Below are 24,588 nucleotides of genomic sequence, written 5' to 3' on the forward strand. Positions count from 1 at the left end.
AAGAATTAAGAAAAAAAAAATATTTAAAAATTATCAAAGTGCTATAAAAATAAAACATGTATGTATACTGCTTATTTTTTAAATAAATAAACACAATATAAATATACATAATAAGCTATCAAAGATTAATTATAATTAGAAGTAACTGTTTTTTCTCATAAATTCAATAGTTTTAATCAATTTCAAAATGAAATAAACAATTATTTTAATTTTGTTTTTCTTATGCATATTACAATTTTTTGGTGCATAAAATAAGTTTCTTTATATTAGAATTTATCTTAAGGTTATTTACAGAATTTATTTTCTAGATGCACTTACATTTTATATATTTTTTTAGTTTAACTATTTATCTTTCTAAGAAAGATGTTATTATCAGCCATATACAGTAAAGCATGAATAATAAGTTAATACTTTGGAAAGTAACAAAAAATATTGTTCTAAAGTTATAAATCGTTGTCTCTTCATTTTAATCTGTTTACATTTACATTAGTGAAGAAATTGATAAAAATATTGAAAGTATAATCGAAATCTTTTCTAAATTATTTAAAAATGCAGAAATGAAAGGCCTTAAGTTATTTAATGCTATAAAATAAGAAAACAGCAACATATTCATTATTAATAAACTTATTTATGGATATCCTTTCAGTGATACTGAAATTAAAATCAAAATAGACTTTACTGCAAATCTTATAATTTCCCAATAATAAAACTTTGCTTTATATTCGTTGTATAAAAATCCATATGTAAACATCACTTTTACTTTTCTTAATCTGTTACGAGATTTTATAATCTAAAAAAAGACTGTTAGCGGAAAACATATTAAGAATATAATTAATATTATCAAGCTAAAAGTTCTTATTATATACAATTCTTAAGAGCTTTCACACTATAAACTTAAATCAATTAAAGAGTATGATTTTTCTTTTTCTAGTTTAAGGCAAAAAAAGCTTGAGAGACACTATTCTAACAAGATAGAGTAAAATACTGAGATAAACATATAAATAAATGTTAGAAAAATAGCATACTGACATCTCTAAATAAATCTCCTTTTAATAAGGCAAATTATTAAAGAAATAAATACTGCGAAAGAGCATGCAGTAATTGGAACAAGAAAAATAAATAATAAATTAGAGAACCCCACACTTGTATAGATTAAGTTATATTAAGAAATCAGGCAACTTAAGGAAAAAAATTATGAGCTAAGTGGATTATACATTAGGATCTAAAATGAAAAAAGAGTTGAAATCACATCTACTTTTGTAAGTTGGTTAGATATAATGAAAACTTAGACATGAAATAGTAAAATTTTAATGTATGTTGATGTAAGTGACTATTTCTGCAAAGTTTTACCAATAAAAAAGATTCCCATTTTCTACAAATAAAAGGCACATATTTCATTTTAAAGCCTTCTAAATGTTGATACAATTATAATAAGCAAACTCATAGCTATAAATCCTAGTATCACAAATATCTTTATTGTATTAGAAGAGATAGAGCTACATTTAACACATTAGAAAAAGCCTACCATAGAATATTTTTCTTACCAATAGTTTCCATTTATATCACAATTTAAGCACTATGCTCCTATATGACCTTCATAGCATAATTCATTTCCAATACTGCTACCTAAAATGATTAAAATTTATTAAAATTAATATAAAATGTAGTTTTTTAATTATTATAATTATATACCATAAATCCTCATTAATTAAGGCTAAATTTTTTATTTTAGAATATTAAGGCCAAAATTTTTCCATTTAAAATTAAAAAAATAAAAATTTGGTGTTTGTTTTTGTATAATTTTTAAATTTGTGGTGTTTAAAATATTCAAAATTTTAAATGTATAATTTTTAATAGTTGTGTTGACCTTAATATTTTCTAAATAAGCAAAAATAAGTAGTATCAAGCTTTCATAGCTCAAACTAAAAAATAGAAAGAAGCACAAATTAAATTTTATAAAATTAAAATTGTTTTTGTTGAATTACCTCCTTAGCAACTCTGAGGATTATTTGAGCAAAAATAAATATTAGAAGGGTCCACTGTGTATTATGATCTCCAATAAGATTATTTTAGCATTGAGTAGTTTCCATAGCATGATGAAAAATAGTCAGTTTAACAATTTTCACATACTCCATTATAACTAGCTTTCATTTAATCACAATATTTACAAATAAATTGCTAATTTTTTTTGTTTTCTAAGAAAACTTATTCCATTCCTTATTCTTTACACCCATTTTTTATTTTGTATTAATTAGTTAAAATTGTATATTATAGAACAAAATTGATGCTAATTGGTTCAAAGTTTATAATTTATTTTTCATTAAATGGAATATCAAATGCATACCATAAGAGGAAAGGAAAATTTATTTTTAATAATTGAGGAGGAGTTAAAGATAAAAAATTATTAGATGGATTAATTAAAAGGTCATAAATATTTCCAAAACTATTAGCATTACTGAATGTATTGTACCATTCATCTTCTGCTTTTATTGATATCTTAATCAAGTATGTCAATCCAGGATATAAAAATTTATCAACTTTAACAAGCTAATTGTCATCATTTAGATTAATTAATTCATATATTCCATCTATTTCAAAATCTACAGTTTGTTAATTGTAATTATTTGCTACTAAATATCCTTTATTTTGTAAGAAAAAGCTTTTATCAAAAAGGATTTGGTCATCTTATACCATATACAAAGCGCCACCTATTTAGCTACTGCATTTTTCAAAACTTGAATTCTTTATTTCTAATTATTTAATACCAGCAATAGCTCCTCCTGAATATTTACTTTTGCAATTTATGAATTTGGAATTGGATATAATTACTTATGATTATGTATAATCAGTTTATGAAATGAAATTTATACAACCACCAAAATTGCTAGAAGAACCATTTATTACTTAGAAATCTTCGATCTATAAAAAAAACAGAATTCCATTTAAAACAAGGAATTATAAGTTTTACTTAGATTATAAATCTGCTTGAGTATCAGAATAGAAAATTTATAATTAATAGTTATAGTACAATTATTTTTATTATTCTATATAAAAGATAGTACTTTGAAATAATTAGGGTATTATCTTTTCTAATTCAAGTCTTTTAAATGAAGCATATTAAATGTTTACTAAATTAAAAATCGTTTCTTAGCAAAAGTATATACCAGATAAAGAAACTTTTAATAAAGAAATATCTATTATGTTTTATGCTTTAATCAAATATCCAGTAAGTTAAATTTCACTAGCAATAATGTTAAAAATTTAAGTTGTAATACAATTAGTTAAATCTATTACATTTTAAGAAAATTTTACCTAGGGTTATATTTCAAGTTATTATATTATTAATTTTTATATTTCTTATCCCATAAAGATAATACCATCAATTTAATTACTTTACTAAACTACTATAGAATCAATGTACAAGTTATCAATGTTAGTAGCACTCAAAAAATTAACATAGTTGTTATTTTTCATAGATGCAATAGAGAATCCTTCTATAACAACCTCATCTATATTCACTTTCATAAATTAATTCAACAAAATTTACATATTACTTGTACTTTTTTCTATTTATCTACAAATTATTTTTTGTATAAATAAATTAGTATTTTACTATTCATTCCTACCTAGATCTAAAGCAATAATTAAATCCGTTTCTGAGAATTGAGATAGAAATTAAATTTGATTAATATTAATATTAGTTGTTTTTTCAGGGAATCCTTAATAAATTTTAGCAAAATTAAAAAAACTTTCAGGAAAGCTATTTAATTATTTGATATCAATAAATATATTTTAAATGTCTATTTAATTTCTTGATGTATAGTGTTAAAAACATTAATTTTATGATGGATGATATTATTCATTAAACAATAAAGAAATTTCATTAATTTTTAGATTAACCTATCCATCAAAAATTAGTTCACATACTTCAGTATTTTATAAAATAAGCTTATCAATAACAAGATTATCAGATTTAAGTTAGATACTTTTTCTGATACTCAAATTACTTAAAGCTAATTAGTCTATTTAAATATCAATAATATCTAAGGCATTTATTATCTACAAATCGTTAGAAAAAGAATTAGAAATTATTATTTTTTCAATTTATAGTTTATCTACATCTATTAAATTAATAAAATATTAATAATCAAGATCTTTTTTAAATCTAAAATTATCTAAAATAAGATTATTAATACTTACTTTTTTGACTTTATAAATATACAAATAGGAGTTAATCTCTAAATTTCTTAATTCTAAATTTAATCTGATTTCATTTTAATATATAATTGATATTCTATTGAATTCGCATTCATACTAAATATTCTACACTTCCAGCTATTAAATAATATTTTTATCACATTCTGTTTCAATAATTTAGTTTTAAATATCTAAATTATCCCAACAGATTATTTTGCTAATAAATAAAAGTAATATTATTAGCCTAATTATTAAATTTGGCTTTTCCTCTAACTTAAGTTAAAATTAAAATACTCTCATTTTACTTTTATTAAGAATTAATTTTAGATTTTTAAGATTTGTTTTTCCCAAATTAAGTATTATAAAAATAATAAACATTCTTTAATTAATAAAATTAAAAGTCTTAAGCGATTTTCTCAATCATTATAAAAGAATAAATTGTCTTTTTTGATATTACTATCAGAAATGCTTGTCAGCTAACAAAAACATTTTGATTAGAAAAACTTATCAAAAAATATAAAAAAATTCATTAAATCTTAATTAAAAAGGTAATTCAGTAAATTAGGAATAAATAAATAAATTTTTAAAAGTAAATTTTTCTTATCCATTTCTTATCGCTTCTTTTGATTTTTTAATAATGCTTAATTAAATTAAATGACACATCAATTATGATAACATCATTATAAATAGCGATTAAAAAAGTTATCAGAAAATAAGAATTTCGTCAAATTAAAAAAGAAGATACTTTTATCTGCTGTATTAATAGATTTTAATGTTTGAAAATAGTCAAAAATAATTAATAAATTTCTTAATTTCATTTATTACTTTAAATGAAACTAAATTATCAGTTTTAAAAATGAAATTTTAATCCCTAATTATTATAAACTATTTTTAAAATTTTTAATTAAGATTAAGTATTTTTAAATAACACTATTTTTACTAATAAAAATTTCATCTTTTGTTTTTTAATGATTCATTAAAAATATGTTTTTATTTCTTTTATGCACATTTTCACTTAATTTTATTGGAATTTATTTTTTTACAATTAAATATTTTATTCGATATATCAATTTAATAAAAAAAATTATTTTTATCCTCAAAATTAGTAAAACTTTTTATATTAAAATTTTAATTATAAATTTCAAAATTAAAATAAATAAAATTTTTATTTAATATTTGACAAAGTACATATTAAATTATAAAATAAAAAGAAAGTATATAATTTTAAGGAATTTCATTCAATTTAATCAAACTATAAATTAAGTAAATAATTACTTTCATCGTCTCTTATGTAATTTTATTTTATTTTTTTTACACATTATATAAACTTTTTTATATTTGAGTTTATCCTAAGGTTATTCACAGAATTTATTCTCTAGATGCACTTACATTTTAGATGTTTTTTTAGTTGAACTATATAACTTTCTAAAAACGATGTTATTATAAGCCATATACAGTAAAACACGAATATCATGTTTACAATTTGCGTTGTAACAAAAAATATTCTTCTAAAATTATAAATTGATGCATCTTCATTTTAATCAGTTGACATATACATTATTGATGAGATTGATAAAAATATTGAAAGTATGATAGATATTTTTTCTAATTTATTTAAAAATGCAGAGATGAAAGGCCTTAAGTTATTTAATGCTATAAAATAAGAAAACAGTAGCATATTCATCATGAGCAAACTTATTTATGAATACCCTTTCAGTGATACTGAAATTAATATAAGCAAAGATTTTACTGTAAATCTTATAATTTCCCAATAATAAAACTTCACTTTATATTCATTGTACAAAAATCCATAGGTAAACATTACTTTTACTTTTTTGAGTCTGTTTCTAGATTTAATAACCTAAAAAAAGATGGTTAAAGGAAAACATATTAAAAATATTATTAATATTATCAAGCTAAAGATTCTTATTTTGAAGAGTTCTTAAGAACTACCGCATTCTAAACTTAAATCAATTAAAGAGTAGGACTTTTCTTTTTCTAGGTTGAGGCAAAATAAGCTTTACAGACATTATTCTAATAAGATAGAGTAAAATACTGAGATAAACATATAAATGAATGTTAGAAAAGTAGCATATCGGCATCTCTATATAAGTCTCTTTTTTAAAAGGGAAATTATTAAAGAAATAAATATAGCGAAAAAGCAAACAGATATCGGGATCAGAAATGTAAATAGTAAATAAGAGAATCCCACACTTGTATAGAGCAAGTTATACTAAGAAATCAGGCAACTTAAAGAAAAAATAGATGAATTTAATGGATTATACATGAGGATCTAAAATGATAGAAGAGTAGAAATAATATCTACTTTTGTAAGTTAGTAAGATATAATCAAAACTTATACATGAAATAGTAAAATTTTGATGTATGTTGATGTTAATGACTATTTCTGCAATGTTTTACCAATATAAAAGATTCCCATTTTCTACAAATAAAAGGCACATATTTCATTTTAAAGCCTTCTAAATGTTGATATAATTATAATAAGCAAACTCACAGCTATAAAGCCTAATATGGCAATTATTTTCATTGTATTAGATGAAATAGAGCTACATTTAACGCATTAGAAAAAGCCTACCAAAGAATATTTTTCTTACCAATAGTTTCCATTTATATCACAATTTAAACACTATGCTCCTATATGACCTTCATAACATAATTCATTTCCAATACCACTACCTTAAATATTAATATATTAAAAAATTAACAAAACAAGTAATTTTAATAGGATCAAAATTAATTAAGTTTATAAGAGGATGGTTGGATTATTAAAATGGGGAACCATTTAAAATTTTATTAATTTTTGAACTAAAATTTAGTATGATAAAATTTAAATAGAATTTTTTGAATTACCTCCTTAGCAACTCTGTGGATTATTTGAGCAAAAATAAATATCAGAAGGGTCAACTGTATATTTAGATCTCCAATAAGATTATTTTAGCATTGAATAGTTTCCATAGCATAAGGAGAAATAATCAGTTTAACAATTTTCACATACTCCTTCATAACTAGCTTTCATTTAATCACAATATTTACAAATATATTGCTAATTTTTTTTATTATCTAAGAAAACTTATTCCATTCCTTATTCTTTACATCCATTATATATTTAGTATTCTTAAGTTTATATGGTGGATTATAAAACAAAATTGATGTTTATTGGTTCAAAGTTTATAATTTATTTTTCATTAAATGGAATATCAAATGCATACCACAAGAGGAAAGGAAAGTTAATTTTTAATAGTTATGGAGGAGTTAAAGATAAAAAATTATTAGATGGATGAATTAAAAGGTCATAAATATTTCCAAAATTATTAGTGTTATTGAATGTATTTTACCATTCACCTTCTGCTTTTATTGATATCTTTATTAAGTACGTCAATCCAGGATATAAAATTTTGTCAATTTTAATAAGTTAATTGTTATCATTTACATCAATTACTTCATAAATTTCATCTATTTAAAAATTTACAGTTTGTTAATTGTAATTATTTGCTACTAAATACCCTTTATTTTGTATGAAAAAGCTTTTATCGAAAGGGGTTTCGTTATGTTATGCCATATAAAAAGCACCACCTATTTAGCTACTACATTATTCAAAACTTGAATTTTTTATTTCTAATTATTTAATACCTGAAATAGCTCCTCCTGAGTATTTACTTTTACAATTTTTGAATTTGGAATTTGATATAATTAATTGTGATTATGTAAAAACAGTTGTTGAAATTAAATTTATGCAACCGCCAAAATTAATAGAAGAGCCATTCATTACTTAAGAATTATCTATTTTTAATAAAAAATAAATTCCATTTAAAACCAGGAATTATAAGTTCTACTTTGATTGTAAATCTACTTGAGTATTTTAATAATTAATTTATAATTGTTTATCATAGTAAAACTGTACTTGTTATTCTATATAAAATACAGTACTTTAAAATTATTATGGTTTTAGCTTTGCTAATTCAAGTGTAAAAAATGAAGCATAATTAGTGTTTACCAAATTAAATATCGATACTTAATTAAATTATATTTCAGAGATTGAAATTGTTTAAAAGTAAATAATCTATATTTAGTAAGCATTAAAAATAGCCATTAAGTTAAATATCATTAGCAATTATGTTGGAAATTTGTAATTCTTTACAATTTTTTAAGTCTATGACATTTTAAGAAAAGAATGCTGAGGGTTATATTTCAAGTTTTTATATTAATAATGTTTATATTTCTTATCCCATTAAGATAATACCATCAATTTGATTACTTTGCTAAATTGCAATAGAATTAATATAAAAGTAATCGATGTTAGTAGCACTCAGAAAACTAATGTAGTTACTATTTTTCATCAATCCAAAGAATCCTTCAACAATAACTTCTTATATAGAGATACTATTAAATTTCTCAAATAATATTTACATAAGACCACCTTTATCTATTTGTTTAAAGATTATTTTGTTTATATTTATGAAAGTTGATTCCTAATTATACTTACCTAGCTTTAACATTATGATTAAAGAACTCATTTATGAAAAATAAGATTGATATTAAATTTTATTTATTTTAATTTATGTTGGTTTTTCAGGGGATCTTTGGCAAATGTTAGCAAATTTAAACTAGGTTTCAGGAAAGCTTTATAACTATTTGACATCAATAAATATGTTTTAAATATTAATTTATTTATCTGATATATAATATTAGAAACATTATTCATTATTTGCTGGAGAGTATTATTCATTAAATATTAGAAATATATCATTCATTTTTAGAATCATCTATCCATAAAATAGCAGTCCACATATTTCAGTATTTAATATTATAAACTTATCAATAAATAAATTTTCAGAATTAAGTTAAATGCTATTTCTGATATTTAAATTGCTTAAATTTAATTAATATATTTAAATATCTTAAATATTTTAAGTATCTATTAGCATTAAATCAGCTAAAAAAGAATTAGAAACAATTATATTTTATATTTATAAGTTATCAACTCCACTTAAAGAGATAAAACTCAAAGTTTCAAGGTCTTTTTTAAATCTAAAATTATCTAAAATAAGATTGTTAATATTTACTGTTTTGATATTATCAATTTATAAATAGGAAATAATCTCTAAATCTTTTAGTTCTAAATTTAATTTGATTTCATTTTAATTTCTAATTGTTATTTTATCAAATTCGCATTCATACTAAATATTCTACACTTCCAACTATTAAATAATATTTTTATCACACCTAGGTTAAGCCATTTAATTTGAAATATCTAAATTATCCAAATAAACTGTTTTGCTAATAAACAAAATTAATGTTATTAGCCTAATTATTAAATTTTGTTTTTGGTCTAAGAAAAATTTAAGCTAAAATTAATAGATTTTCATTTTACTTTTGATAAGAAATAATTTAAGATTTGTTTTTACAAATTAATTATTAATAAACAATTTTTTAATTAAAATTCTTCAAAGATTTTCTCAATCATTATAAAAGAATAAATTATGTTTTTTTGATACTAATATTAGAAATTCTTATTAGTTATCAAAAACATTCTGATTAGAAAAACTTTCCAAAAGCATAAAAGAATTTAAATGTAATTCAATAAACTTGAAGTTAATAAATTATATCTGATAGGAAATAAATTTTCTTATCAATTTCTTATCCCTTCTTTTTATTTTTTATATCTTTTTTTAAATCAAATTAAATAATGCTTAAATTAATTAAAATCAGCAATCATAATAAAATAAATTAAAAATTTTCTAAAACATTTAAAAATTTAAAATATGATATTTAGACAAATAGAAATTTGATAATTTGAATAATTTTAAAGGGTGTATTTATTATATTTAGATTTTTATTTCTTTTATGTAATTTGTTAATTTATCTACATAGAGTTAAATTATCTTTTTTTAAACAAATAATATTTCATTTTATTTTAAAAGTATTAACTAGAGTTAAATTGAATATTTTAATATGAAAAATAAAAAAATTGAATTTTTATTAAAATTAAATAAATCACATTATAAAAAAGAAACAAAGTAAATTATTTTATGAGATTTCAATCAATCTAATCAAACTCAAAATTTAGTAAATAATTACTTTCATCATCTCTGATTTATATTTGTTTTATTTTTTTAACACATTATATAAGCTTTTTTATATTTGAATTTATCTTAAGGTTATTCACAGAATTTATTTTCTAGATACACTTACATTTTAGATATTTTTATAGTTTAACTATTTATCTTTCTAAGAAAGATGTTATTATCAGCCATAAACAGTAAAACAAGAATATCAAGTTAATAATTTCTATAGTAGCATAAAAAATATTTCTAAAGTTGTAGATTGATGTTTCTTCATTTTGATCAGTTGAAATTTACATTAGTGATGAGATCTATAAAAATATAGAAAGTATTATCGAAATCTTTTCTAAATTATTTAAAAATGTAGAAATAAAGGGCATTAAATTATTTAAGGCTATAAAATATGAAAATAGCAACATGGTTATCATAAGCAAACTTATTTATGAATGCCCTTTCAGTGATACTGAAATTAAAATCAAAATAGACTTTACTGCAAATTTTATAATTTCCCAATAATAATACTTCATTTTATATTCGTTGTACAAAAATCCATAGGTAAACATTACTTTTACTTTATTGAGTCTGTTTCGAGATTTAATAATCTAAAAAAAGATGGCTAGAGGAAAACATATTAAAAACATAATTAATATTGTCAGGCTAATGCTTCTTATTTTAAATAGTTCTTAAGAGCTACCACATTCTAAACTTAAATCAATTAAAGAGTAGGACTTTTCTTATTCTAGGTTGAGGCAAAATAAGCTTGATAGGCATTATTTTAATAAGAAAGAGTAAAACACTGAGATAAACATATAAATAAATGTTAGAAAAGTAACATATTGACATCTCTAAATAAGCCTCCTTTTTAAAAGAGAAATTATTATAGAAACAAGTATTACGAAAGAGCAAATAGATATTGGAATCAAAAATGAAAATAATAAATAAGAGAATCCCACACTTGTATAGATCAAGTTATACTAAGAAATCAGGCAACTTAAAGAAAAGAATGATGAGCTGAGTGGATTATACATTAGAACCTCAAATGAAAGAATTGTAGAAATAATATTTACTTTTGTAAGTTGATAAGATATAATAAAGACTTATACATGGAATAATAATATTTTTATGTATGTTGATGTAAGAGACTATTTTTGCAATGTTTTACCAATAAAAAAGATACCTAATTTCTATAGATAAAAGGCACATATTTAATTTCTAATTCTTCTAAATGTTGAAAAAATTATAACTATCAAACTAATAACTAAGAAAAATAGCAATATAAATGTCTTTGCTGTATTAAATGAGATGGAGCTGCATTTAACACACTGAAAAAAGCCTACCTAAGAATATTTATCCTACCAATAATTTCCATTTATATCACAATCTAAACACTAAACTCCTACATGACCTTCATAACATAAATTATTTCCTATTCCACTACCTAATTCATATTAAAATTAAAAAATTTCAAATTATAAAAAATAAAATTTAATTTAACATAAAATTTTGAAAAATAAATACAAATAAATAAATAAATATTTTTTTCTTCTTCTATTTTGTAATGATTACTTTATATTTATTTCTTGGAATAATAAATTATTAATTTGCTTGTGGGTTTCAACTTTGCAAAAATTATTTTATATCAAAAAATTTTTATATTTTTTTATTAATAAAAATAAAAATAAAAATAAAAAATATTTTAGAATTACCTCCTTAACAGCTCAGTGGATTATTTGAACAATAAAGAATATCTGAAGATTCAACAGTGTAATTAGATCTCCAATAACCTGACTTTAACATTGAATAGTTTCCATAGCATGATGAAAAATAGTCAGTTTAACAATTTTAACACACTCCATCATAGCCTGCTCTCATAAAATCGCAGTATTTACAAATAAATTACTAAGTTCTCTAACCATCCAAGAAAAATTATTCCATTCCTTGTTTTTTACAACCATTGTATATTTTGTATTGGTTGGTTTTTAAATTATAATTTAAAACAAAATTTATATTTATTTTTTCAAAGTCTATAGTTTATTAGCCATCGAATTCAATATCGAATGCATACCACAAAAGGAAAGGAAAGTTTACGTTTAACAACTAAGGAGGTGTTACAGATATAAAATTGTTAGAAGGATCAATTAAAAGGTCAAAGATATTACCAAAATAGTATTGGTTACTCAGCGCATTCTACTTCAAATCTTCTGTTTCTATTGAAATTTTTATCATGTACGTTAAACCAGGATATAAAAATTTATCAGTTTAAATAAGTTGATAATCTTTAGTAATATCAACTATTTCAAATACTTCGCCTATTTTAAGATCGATGATATTTTTATTGTAATTGTTTGCTGATAAATAACCTTTATTTTATAAAAAATAACTATTATCTAAATTAATGTTTGTTGTCATATATAGAGCACCACCTATTTAGCTACTACATTGTTCAAAACTTGAATTCTTTATTTCTAATTATCTAATACCTGCAATAGCTCCACCAGAGTATTTGCTTTTACAATTTTTGAATTTAGAATTATAAATAATTAATTATGATAGAATCTGAGAAGATTAAATTAAATTTATACATCCACCAAAATTAGTAGAAGATCCATTCATAATTTATGATTCTGTTATGAGAACTTAATAATTTAATCCATTTAAAACAAGCAATTGTAAATTTTGATTAGATTGTAAATCTGCTTAGACATTACGATAAATAGTTTATAATGTATCATAATTCAATTATTACAATTCAATATTAAAAACAGCAGTTTGGAATATTTTAGGCTATATTTTATCAATTTAAAAATATTAAAAAAAAGCGGATTTAACACCTACTAAATTAAATATTGATTTTTAATTAAATTGTATATTTTATAGATTAAAATCTACAAATTTTAAAGATGAAGTACTATAAGCGTTAATTAAATATCCTCTAAATATATCATCTTAGGCTATAAGATTTAATATCATAAAAGAAGTACAAGTATTTAAATCAATAACATTTTAGCTAAATAAAACTTAAGTTTTTATTTCAATTCTAAATATTTCTAAATTTTGAATATCTTCCCCTGATAAGATGATACCGTTAATGTTATTATTAGAGCTAAAAACAATAGAGCCGACATAAAAATATCTAATATGAGCTATTTTCATAAAATAAGTGCATGTACTATATTATAACTCTTAGCCAAATCCATCTAAAATAATTTCAGAAATAAAAATACTCTTTATCTCTTAGGCATAAATCTACAAAGGAACATTACTTTCTTTTTATTTATATATTATTTTTTGTATATTTATGTGGACATTTTCATTATTTTACTTACCTAGCTATAAAATAATCGTATAAATTGACTATTATTGTTGCTCTGATTTATAGTAGATTTAATTAATATTAATTTTGCCTTCAGAAGTACTTTGTTCTTTATAAATATTAGCAAATTTTATCACTTCTGTAGGAAATCCTATTTTATTTATATCAAAAAATATATTTTGAATATTAATTTCATTAAATGTTGAATATTCTTGAAAGCACTGATAGTCCTCCAATAATTATTAATCATCAAATCGAACATAAATATCATTAATAGTTAGATTTTATTCACCACATAAATAAAATTCACAAACAATAGTATTGAGTAAAATCATCTAGTTGATTGCTAAATTTTCAGAAACCAGGGAGAGACTTCTCTCTAGACTTAAATTACTTAAAGTAAATTAGTTTACTTACATATTTTTAATATCCTCAGCTTTAATTAAAGCCATTTTATTTTAAAAAGAATTAGAAATGCTTAAAAATTAAATACTTAAGTTTTCTATTTAGAGAAATTTTATCAAACTAAAATTATCTTTATGTTATTTCGTAATTAAATTTTCCAAAATTAGATTATTAATATAAACATTTTTGATATTTGAAATTAACAATTAAGAGAAGATCTATAAATCTCTTAATTCCAAATCTAATTTAATCTCTTCTTAATTTTCAACTATAATTTCTGTCAAACTACACTTATACTAAATATTCTACAATACCAATTATTAAATTATGTTTTTATCACAGCTCTAACCTTGCATTAAATTATCCTGACAACATACCTAACTAAGAAGTAATAGCTTAATTATAAATTCAATTCTTAAATTTTATTTTAGAATTGATATTAAAACTTGTAATAATTATGAAGTTCTCATGCTTTTTTTTGAATTTAATTAATTTGTTAATAAATAAATAATTATAAAAATATTCTCTACTAGACAACATTTATATCAGATAAAAACATATTTTTATATTCTTTATTAATGCTTAAAATTTTAAAAATATAAAATATAAAATATCTTTTACATAAAAAATAAGTAGAATTGTTATCTATCAATAAAGGAATATTTTCTTGCTTAAAGTATTTATCAATAAAAATAGAATATTTACATATACATTTACTTATATTTTATAAAAGTTTTGAGAGTGATTTTCTCAAATACAATAAAAGAATATCTTTGATGATGATTAAATTTAGTTTAGAAAAAATAAATTAATTAATCTTTGGAAGTAAGTAAATAAATAGGTGGATCAAATAATCTAAATTTTGAGTAAATAATATGTTAGTTATAATAAAATTTTAAAAGCAATTTTTTTGAATTAAAAACACATATAATAGCTTTAAAAATATTCAATTTTAATTACATTGTGTTTATTTCTTGTAGAATTAGTTTTAAAATTATAGAGAGCTAAATCCATTACATATTTGTAAATATAATAATTATTTATATTTAGCTTAGCTACAATATTTAGGTTTTCGAATAGAAAAAATAGAGGATTTATTAGAAATTCAATTATTGGCAAACAAAATTTTTCTTTTTAACAATTTAATTAATAAAAAAAATGATTGATTAAAGAAGTGATAAATAATTAAAAAACTAAGTAAGATAGGTAGGTAGGTACTCGTCAATAAGGTTAATTTTAGTATATGGATGATTTTTTAATAAGGAGGAAAAATTTTGAAAAATTTTTTTTTCCTTGTTAAAATTTAATTACTTCTTCATTTTAAAAGAATTAATTTTTTCATATTCTTTAAAGTAAAACATATAAAAAACAAACTATGAATCTAATTAGATTTTTAAAATATCTTACAATATTATATAAAAATTAATTAATGTAATTATTACTAAAACTATTAATAATATTAAGAGAAGGTAAAGACTTTGAAGAAGAGTATTTGGAAATAATTTATTTATTTATTTATTTTTGGACCCTCCATATAGAAGAGTAGCTACAGTAGTTAGTTAGATAGATATTGCTTAATAGGTATTTTGATTCTGATCAGATTTTTTATCATTTCTTATCATCTTTTTTAATTTTTAAATTGATATTGATTTAATCAATAGAAAATTAGGAACATGATAATGTAAAATATACATACCAATTAATGAATAATTAAAAACTTTTGTAAAATAAATGTTATTCATAAAATAATGATAATTAATTATAAGTAAATCTATTTTTTAGAAAAAAGTTTTTAAAAACTTTTGTAATGTAAAAGTAAAGTAAAATAAATATAATTTTAATTTTGGATTGGAGGTATTAATAAATATTTGATTAACAGAAATTTAATCAATTTTGATTTCATGCTTAATAATGGTCTTATAAACATATATGCTACACCTTAATTAATTTTTAAAATAATTAATTTATTTGCTGATTCTTTATGTAAAAAAACTACATATAAACTGTTTAAAGATTAATTATAAAAAAACATTTTCTTGCAGCCTCAATCAATATTTTTCGCCTAAAATCATTCCTAGACTCTTCTCCATATTTAATACTATACTTTTGTAAGGCATTTTTGATAATAAATTAATAAACTACTACCAACTCCTTCTTTCTGCTAAGAATGAATTGTTATGATAAAATTAGATAATTTAAGAGTTTAATTTTAGAAAGTAGATAGAAATAATATATAATTAATTTACAAAGGATTTTTTTTAAATTATTAAGCTTTCCTATAAATTAATTAGATAAACTAAATATTTTGTTGTCTTAATTCATGAATCTTCAGTTTCAGTATTTTTGATAGCAAGCTAATCATTTTAATTTTCTTACTATTCTTATTCTTCATCTTCTTCTACTCTTTCAGCTATGATTTTAGCCATTTCATTTATATCAACTCTAAATATTTAAATTGCAAGCAAAATAATATAAGATCCTACAGCTAATAAATTAAAAATATATTTAGAATAAGCTAATATTATAAACTAAATAAGTAAATAAATAAATAAACATATTACAAATTAGCATTCCTAACCAAATACCCTTTAGTCCTAAGTCTGCCTAATAAGCTAGAAGATAGCTTGAAACTAGACCAAATCCTCCGTAACAAAGAAAGAAACAAATACTTGTATAATTTTCTTAAGCTATTGCTCTCATATAGGCTGAGGCTATAGAAGAAAATGATTCTAATGAGAAACATCCTATGAATATAAAATACACTGAAAGTAAACTATCTTTTATCTCTTATGAGCTTGTAAACATATCAGCTATATAACTTCTTAAAAAAATAAGGGGTAAAATGACAATAAGTAAGTGTCCTAAAATTATATAAAGAGCATATTTTGTGTATTTCAAGGCGTTTTTTACATTTTAATTACCCATTTCATTACTTATAAATGTTGCTGTTGCTGTTGAATATCCTAAATATTATTTAAATTAAAAATTTTTAAAATCAATTTTTTAATTTATTCTATAAATTGTTTTTAAATTTAGAGTTTATTTCAATTAAATATATCCCTTCTTTAATTTATCATATAAATTTTAATCAATTTAAAATATTAAGATAAAGCAAATTAAATTTAAAAAATTAACTATCATGATTTTATATTTTTATTAATTTTTAAATAATTTAATAATTATTTTAGTTATCATTTAAAAAAATTTTTAAATAAAGCAATTAATATGTATTTGCTTAATTTTAATTTAATAAATATTATAAAAATTAAAATAAGTAAAAAAATTGTTGTCTTTTTACCAATTTAAAATTAGAAACACATTGCACTAAAGTTTGAGAGAACTAAATGAGCTTCATACTAATTATCATTTAGATTAGAAGAAATAATGGCTGTTAATTCGAAAATCATCCACTCTGCAGCAACAATTGATCCAATTGGAACTGCAACTTTCAGGTAATCAGCTAAGTTTTTGAACATTTCTTTTGACAAAGAAATAAAACATTTGTGAAGATGTTTTTTAAAAAATGTGAATATGGAGAGCAATGTTAAGCAAGTTGACTCACTAAGTACGAAAACTAATGCAGCTCCTTTAATACCCATTTCTAGATACTAAATGAAAATATAACTATATAAAACAACTGTTGCCAAATTGATAGACGCTGTGTAAACTTATATTCTGTACTCATTTTAAGCATTCAGAAAAGCTATTTATAAAAAATGTTTAATTTTGTATGGTTTTTAACTAATATTTTGGTAAGATGTATTTGAAATGCTTATTTATTATCAATTCTTAGCTTGGTTAGTTAAAAGTGAATAATAAATAAATCCATTGATAGATTTTATAATATTAATTACAATTTTAATTCTTTTACAAGGAAATAAATATATATACATATCAAAAGTAATACCTTTCAAAGCATAATAAAACGAGGCTATGAATAAGCCAGGAATTACAAGTTAACAATATTAGCTTGCAATATTGCAAGCTTATTCGTCTGTATTGTAGACATTTAGAATATACTCTGAAAATAACATCGCTAACATAATTGGAATAAAAAGTATCATTGAAATAAACACTGTTTTGTTAAGTAAAAGTCCTACTAGTTAATAGTTTTTATTTCCATTAGCATGAGAAGCCATTGTTTCAAATCCACTACATAAACCATAGTATAAACCTTAACCTATGCAGTTACTCCATACGGCACCTATACCAAATCCTTTAACTGTAATTTCGTCATTATTCTAAGTTATGAAATATAAAATAATTGTTGAAGGAGCCCATTCTAAGGCGAAACTTAGTGCTTCTTCAATGCATGATTTTAATAACCATTTAAAATTTGCTTCCATGTTTATTTCTACTATTTCCTTATCTTAATCTTAATTATCTTCATATTGATCTTCTTCAACTAGCAATCCTCTCTCTATATTTTGCAGGGTACCTGTTCTGCTTTCTGTCTAAGGCTAGTCTAAGAGTGATTAGTATTTTTAAATTGTATTGCGGCCAAACATTCTGCTTGTAGAATATACCTCTTAAAACGACTTTTTAGCACCAAAACTCTTGTTAGTTTAGCTTCTCATCTTTTTGGTAGGACTACTAAATCTTAAATGCTCTACTGACTATGATTTCTTGTAAAAATTAGCTTCGTTATGTACTGGTTTGTCATCACTTTCATTATTTGATGAACTATTCAGATATGAATGCTAAATATTTGGTGCTTTATTACTATTAATAGAAACTATATTTTTACTCATCTAATTATTTATTTTGAATTTTTATAAATCTTAATGTAAATTAATTTTTACAAAATAAATACAAAAAAACTAAGTAAATCCTTTCTCTACTTTGGTTGTTAGTTTTTTAATTATAATCCTTAGCTTTTATCAACTTTGATTCTATGAACAAATCTAAATTTACATTTACTTTTATCAAATATCAATAACATTTGTATTAAAGTCAAATTTAATTTAATGAATTCCATCTTTCATTGTAATTATTTTTGTATTTTAAACAATTAATAAATAAATAAGTAAGTAAATAAATTAATTATTATACTAGAAAAAAAATTTGTAAAGTTAAATAAAGTTATTATAAAATGTTGCTTACTAATTATAAAATAATTTTTAAAGTGGTAATTCAAATAAAACAACAAATTATAGTATTTTTTAATTAATATTATCATAGTTTTAACTAAAATGTACCAAAACCAGTTCAATTTTAAGCAAAATAATGTTCACTTGAGCTCATAAATAAGAAAACATTTAACATAAAAAATTTTAGCTTGAATAAGATAAATGAACTACTGTAAAAATTATATTCCTATTCTTATATATAATGTATTAAGGAATCTTGTAAACTGCTTTAATAACAAATATTTAATATAGCATTACCACTAATATTTATGAATTTAAAAATTTTCGAAAAAATATTTTTTAGTTAACTATTTTATCAAACAAATAAATATATTTAATATTAATTATTATTATTCATTTTGCTAAAGTTATTAATTATTAAACTGGTTCTGATTATAGTTAAGTTTCAAATATAGTTTATGATTGCTAAGTTTTAGGAGTTGAGATGTAGTGTTTAGACCAATTTACTTTAAAATTGTAGAAAGTAATAATACATAATGCAACAAATGCTTGAGCAAAGTAGATATAAAATATTTTATTGAAACCAATTGATTTCTTAGTATAAAGAACTAGCAAAAATTAAAGGAGATTAGCAAGCGTAAATCCATACCAATAGAATCCATATAGCTATGAACCAATTTTTACTCCATTAATTTATGAGGAAAAGACTGGCCACATTCCTAAAGTACCTCCTAGAGTCATGTGAATAATGCAAATCCATAAAATAAAGAAAACTTAGTTTATATGTGTAGACTATAGCGAAAGAGATGTGATTATTTCGATTGTAAGCAATACTTAAAGAACTCTCTTGAAGGAAAATTTATCAAGTAAAGTTGACCACATAGGTCTACATAATCCATTTGCAATTCCACTAATTGAACCAACTAAAGATTAAAAGCTATCATTTGTAAACCCATAATCTTTAGCAAGAGGTTTGTAGTTACCATTAATTAAAAGTCCAAAACCAATAGAGAGGAATCCCAAAAATATAGACATATAAAACTGTGGCTGCTTTAAACAAATCGCAATTGATGGAGCTCCTTACTAATTTAATTATTCTTCTGCAAGCTTATTCTTTATTTTCAACTCTATTAAATTTTATTCAACTTATTTCTCCTTTGATTATAAATAAAGCTAAAGCTCTTACTCATTTTTACATGAAACTACAGAAATAAATGAGTTCTTGTGTTAGTCTTTATTAGGATGGTCTTGTTACATAAATTAGACTAAATTATGATGATGAAAAATTTGATTTTCGCTGTCTGATTAATTTTGAGTAAATTAATCTAAAATTTCTGGATAAATATACACTTGTTCCTTTTATTGATCTTCATGGTTAACTCTTAGGATTTACTGTTAAATCAACTCTTCTTCTAATTTTGCTAGGTGAATATGTTTATTTAATAATTGTTAATCTTTTTAAATACTCTCTGTTTAAAGCGTTTCTTAAGGAATTTAATCATTATTTTTTTTAAAATTAGAATCTACTTCTTATATTTTTTACTTAAGCTAGTTTAAATCTTTTATCTCTTTCTCTTTATTGTCTAGTTATCTTTTCAGTCTCTTTTCTTCTTCACCAATTTAATTTGGGTGGTACATGATTAGCTGACTAGCTACAACTGAGACGCTTAAGAAAATATATCCAAGAGTTCTAATAGCTTCAGGCACATTTCTAGCGACCTCAATAGAACTACCTTCAAAATATGAATATCCATCATGATTGCTAATTTATGGTAATCCTTAAGGATTAACTTAGTGAAAGAAGAGCAATCCAAAAAAAAAGGCATTTAATGCAAATCCGCATGTGTTTATCCCTGCAACTAAACCTTTATTGTTTGGTAGGTATAAATAACCCATATAAATTGGTACGAAATAAACAGTTCCTTGTGCAAATCCACCAATAACTCCATAAATGATAATAAATTAGTAAAATCTTTGGGCAAAGCTTGACAAAATGACCATCATAGAGGAAGTAACTACACTAATTAGTAAGCAGACCCTAGCTGAACCAAAAAACTTAAGTAATTTTATGCCAAAAGGGATACCTGTTGCTAAAGAAGCCATCATTACTGGAAAGAGTGCTCCTCCTATGCTTAAATCTAATCCAGCATCCTCCTTCTATCTAAAATATGATGTAACATAAACATTAAGTTAACCCCACAAAAATATGGAGCCATTTGTCAAAAGTAAAAAGAATCCTCCTATAAGAGTCAACACTGCTTTAAATTTGGTACTAATAACTATCTTCATTGATTGGACTATATATTTTTAATTATTTATTAATTAGTAATATTTAAATTTTTGTGTTTTCACTCAAGTAATTAATTAATTAATTTAATAATTAATTATTAAATCCAAGAAATCAACTATTCATGTGCTTTAAAGATAGCCAAAAGTATACACAATCTTTTACAACAATAATTTATTTATTGTTTTAGGTAGAAAAAAAAACAATTAAATTTTCTTTATTTCAAAAGAAAACAAGTTAGTTTTACATTTCCTGTCTATCAAAAAAGAAGTAGAATAAATTAAATATTTGATGAAACATATTTAATTATTCCTTGTTACATATTTTACTAATAAAAATTACAATCGTTTCAAAAAGATATTATCATACAAATAATTCAGAAAATAATTAAATATATATTGATTGATTCTGTCAAAATACTGAAAATTACAAATAACATAATCTGTTATTTCATAATTTGAATTATATTAACATAATAATTTAAATATGCCCGTTATTTTAAATACAAATTAATTTTTATGTAAAAGATACAACCCACAAAAAAACAGATTCTTTGAAAATAAATGTATGTTAACAAATTAAAATGATAGAATTTATTTTCATCATTTTTCCATATCTAAAATTTTCGCCATTTTAAAAAGAATTAGAGAGTAAATTAAAAAATTTTTAAAACTAAAACTAATACTAATAAAGCTAATAAAATAGGGTAGGTGTATTTAAATAAATATGATTTATCACTTTTTAAAAATATTTAAGATTGTTTATTAATAAATATATTTTTAGAAATTTGAAATAAATTAGTTCTACTTCTTTAAAATATTGTTATATTAATTTTTATAAACTATGAATAAATAGTATATAATCGAATAAACAGTTATGAACTAAAATATAAAATTCATTGAATTAAATAGAATAAATTTCAAGTAACTTAGTTAGGGAGTTAGTTAAATTTAGATTCTCATATTAAGTGTGACTTAATATTTTCTAATTCTTATAAATTATGAGAATCTATTCTATCTTAAATGAATTATGCTAAAACATGCCAATTTGATTTATAAAGCTGATAAACTTACAAAATATCATATGAGAGACATCCTATTTTTATTAATTTTAAAATATTTTTTTTTAATTTAAAATTAAAATTTGAATTACCAATAATTGTTCCAAATAGGATGCCATAAATTTGAAAGTCTAACTAATAAGTTAGTAGATAAGCCCAGAAAATTCCCAAAAAAATATAGCAGAGAATGAAAGACACGCTGCTAAATTATTCTTTGCCTATAGCTCTCATTAAACAAGTTAGCATTACTTGAGAGGAATCACAGATAACAACAATTATAAAAACGCTATAAGCTTAGTCTAGGATTATCGAGACTTCTTCATCTACAGAAAACATCTAAATAATTTCTTACTTGAAATAAAGTATTGGTATCAGCGTTATTGAGAAATTTAAGAAAGCAATAATAAGTCCATATCTTGCAAATCTTTTAGCTCTATTTGGCATATTATTTCCCATTTCATTTCCAACAAACGTCGATATTGTTATTGAAAATCCTTCAGGGATTTAATAATAAATAATATTAAAATTTGATAAAATGACATGAGCAGAAAATTAAGCAGGAGGTAAATTGGAAGCTAAAATTGAAAAGCTTTCGTAGACTACCCATTCAAGAGTGAGAAGAGACCCAATAGGAATTGCAACCTTCAAGAAAGGAATAATTTCTTACATGCATCTTTTATCAAAAGGAATATAACACTTCTAGTATTGACTGTCTTATTTTACTAAATAGTAAAGCAATAAAAGTTAGGTAAGCTGAGTGAATGAAAAAGCCAAACCGCCACCATTAACTTTTAATCCAAGTTAAGAAATAAGCATATAAGAAATTAGAAGATTAAAAGGAATAGTCCAAACAACTGCTTTATACTGGAGGTCATAAATATTTTATGCATTCAACGAAGCTATTTTTTTGTTTAAAATAAATAAAATATTTTATTTTTAAATTTTAATTTAATTATTTGTAAATTAAAAATAAAGATAAATTTGTAATTTTAAAGCATAATTCAAAGGAAATTTTGGTCAATGAATGAATACCTTTGAATTAAAAAGCTATTGCAACAAAGAATAATCCAGGCAAAGCATAAATTGAAAAATTAGCAGCTTATTTGCATATTTCAATATCAGAATTCCATAATTACAAAATGTTTTCTGAAAAAAATACACAAGAGCAAATAGGTATAAACATGACCAAAGAAATAAACAGAGTTCTTTGGTACAATAGACCAACTTATTTGTAATTACCAGCACCATGTGCATGGGCGGCTAATGTTTCAAAGCCACTTCCTAAACCATAATACAAACTTTAACCAATACAATTAATCCAAATTACACCTAAACCAAATCCACTTGCTTCTATTTAATTTGAATTGTTATTTATGAGATACAAAGTAAAAATATTTGGAATATACTCTAATAAGTATGACAAAGCATTTTCAATACAAGACTTAAAGAGCTATTTGAAATCGTTTCTATTTGATATTGAAAAAATATCATTTTCTTGTTCTATGTCTATTTAGTTATCTTTAATACTTTAATTTTTTTAAGATTTATTATCATAGTGATATATTTTATTAAATTCTGTCATTTATTCTTGATTATCATTCATTTACTAGCTTAAGTTAGTATGTGTTTTATCATTATATTCTAATGATTTTTCTTGAAATCTATTAGTTTTACTGCTTAAATAAGAATCAATACTTTTATCTTAGGTATTCATTTGCTCTTGAGTATTTTAATTTTAGCTAAAATTAATAGCAATGTAAGCAGAATGATCTCTTTGTATATTATTATTATATTAACTCATTAAGAAAATAAATACTATTAATTAAAGATTTAGTTTAACTTTATCAACTTTAGCAATTAATTAATTTTAATTATAAAAATTTTGCATTATTTTAACGAATTATTTTTAATTTAAATTACTTGTGGCTTTATTGTTTTGCATAAAATTAAGGAAGTAACTTAGAAATTATTCTGATTAAAAACTAATGAATAATTTAAATAGATCAATCAAATAACCTGCTTCATTAATAGTCTTTTATGGTATAGCGAAAATATATAATAAAATAAAAGAATTGAATAATAATAAATTCTTATTTATCTTAACAGCAATAAAAACTGAATTAATTATTTGGAAAGAATTAATTATAATTATT

The 24,588-nt window shown here is 21.7% G+C and overlaps 7 protein-coding genes across 7 annotated transcripts; 2 read left to right on the forward strand and 5 right to left on the reverse strand. All coding sequences in view use genetic code 6, as the record gives it.

Annotated features, from left to right (window-relative positions):
- Positions 1-392: 392 nt before the first annotated feature.
- On the forward strand, positions 393-1,295 carry TTHERM_001100469 (hypothetical protein; the record flags this gene model as incomplete). Its single annotated transcript, XM_012799860.1, has 3 exons — positions 393-743; positions 801-976; positions 1,058-1,295. The coding sequence occupies 3 exons, from the start codon at positions 393-395 to the stop codon at positions 1,293-1,295; spliced, it is 765 nt and encodes a 254-aa protein (XP_012655314.1).
- A 312-nt stretch (positions 1,296-1,607) lies between these two features.
- Positions 1,608-3,549, reverse strand: TTHERM_01100470 (hypothetical protein; the record flags this gene model as incomplete). The annotated part of the gene is made up of 4 exons (XM_001030302.2): positions 1,608-1,626; positions 1,693-1,714; positions 1,986-3,287; positions 3,393-3,549. 4 exons carry the CDS (start codon positions 3,547-3,549, stop codon positions 1,608-1,610), a joined length of 1,500 nt encoding a protein of 499 aa, XP_001030302.2.
- A 2,276-nt stretch (positions 3,550-5,825) lies between these two features.
- TTHERM_001100489 (hypothetical protein) lies at positions 5,826-6,563 on the forward strand (the record flags this gene model as incomplete). The annotated part of the gene is made up of 3 exons (XM_012799861.1): positions 5,826-6,011; positions 6,114-6,244; positions 6,326-6,563. The coding sequence occupies 3 exons, from the start codon at positions 5,826-5,828 to the stop codon at positions 6,561-6,563; spliced, it is 555 nt and encodes a 184-aa protein (XP_012655315.1).
- A 178-nt stretch (positions 6,564-6,741) lies between these two features.
- TTHERM_01100490 (hypothetical protein) lies at positions 6,742-14,468 on the reverse strand (the record flags this gene model as incomplete). Its single annotated transcript, XM_001030304.2, has 6 exons — positions 6,742-6,890; positions 7,069-7,998; positions 8,357-8,641; positions 8,702-8,846; positions 11,618-11,718; positions 11,987-14,468. The coding sequence occupies 6 exons, from the start codon at positions 14,466-14,468 to the stop codon at positions 6,742-6,744; spliced, it is 4,092 nt and encodes a 1,363-aa protein (XP_001030304.2).
- A 1,848-nt stretch (positions 14,469-16,316) lies between these two features.
- Positions 16,317-18,749, reverse strand: TTHERM_01100510 (MATE efflux family protein; the record flags this gene model as incomplete). Its single annotated transcript, XM_001030306.1, has 4 exons — positions 16,317-16,483; positions 16,560-16,961; positions 17,297-17,701; positions 17,906-18,749. The coding sequence occupies 4 exons, from the start codon at positions 18,747-18,749 to the stop codon at positions 16,317-16,319; spliced, it is 1,818 nt and encodes a 605-aa protein (XP_001030306.1).
- A 732-nt stretch (positions 18,750-19,481) lies between these two features.
- Positions 19,482-21,377, reverse strand: TTHERM_01100520 (oxalate/formate antiporter; the record flags this gene model as incomplete). The annotated part of the gene is made up of 1 exon (XM_001030307.1): positions 19,482-21,377. One exon carries the CDS (start codon positions 21,375-21,377, stop codon positions 19,482-19,484), a length of 1,896 nt encoding a protein of 631 aa, XP_001030307.1.
- Positions 21,378-22,333: 956 nt separating this feature from the next.
- TTHERM_01100530 (MATE efflux family protein) lies at positions 22,334-24,236 on the reverse strand (the record flags this gene model as incomplete). The annotated part of the gene is made up of 3 exons (XM_001030308.1): positions 22,334-22,470; positions 22,528-23,334; positions 23,468-24,236. The coding sequence occupies 3 exons, from the start codon at positions 24,234-24,236 to the stop codon at positions 22,334-22,336; spliced, it is 1,713 nt and encodes a 570-aa protein (XP_001030308.1).
- Positions 24,237-24,588: the final 352 nt, after the last annotated feature.

The sequence above is a fragment of the Tetrahymena thermophila genome (assembly GCF_000189635.1).
Source record: "Tetrahymena thermophila SB210 genomic scaffold scf_8254418, whole genome shotgun sequence".
NCBI lineage: Eukaryota > Ciliophora > Oligohymenophorea > Hymenostomatida > Tetrahymenidae > Tetrahymena > Tetrahymena thermophila.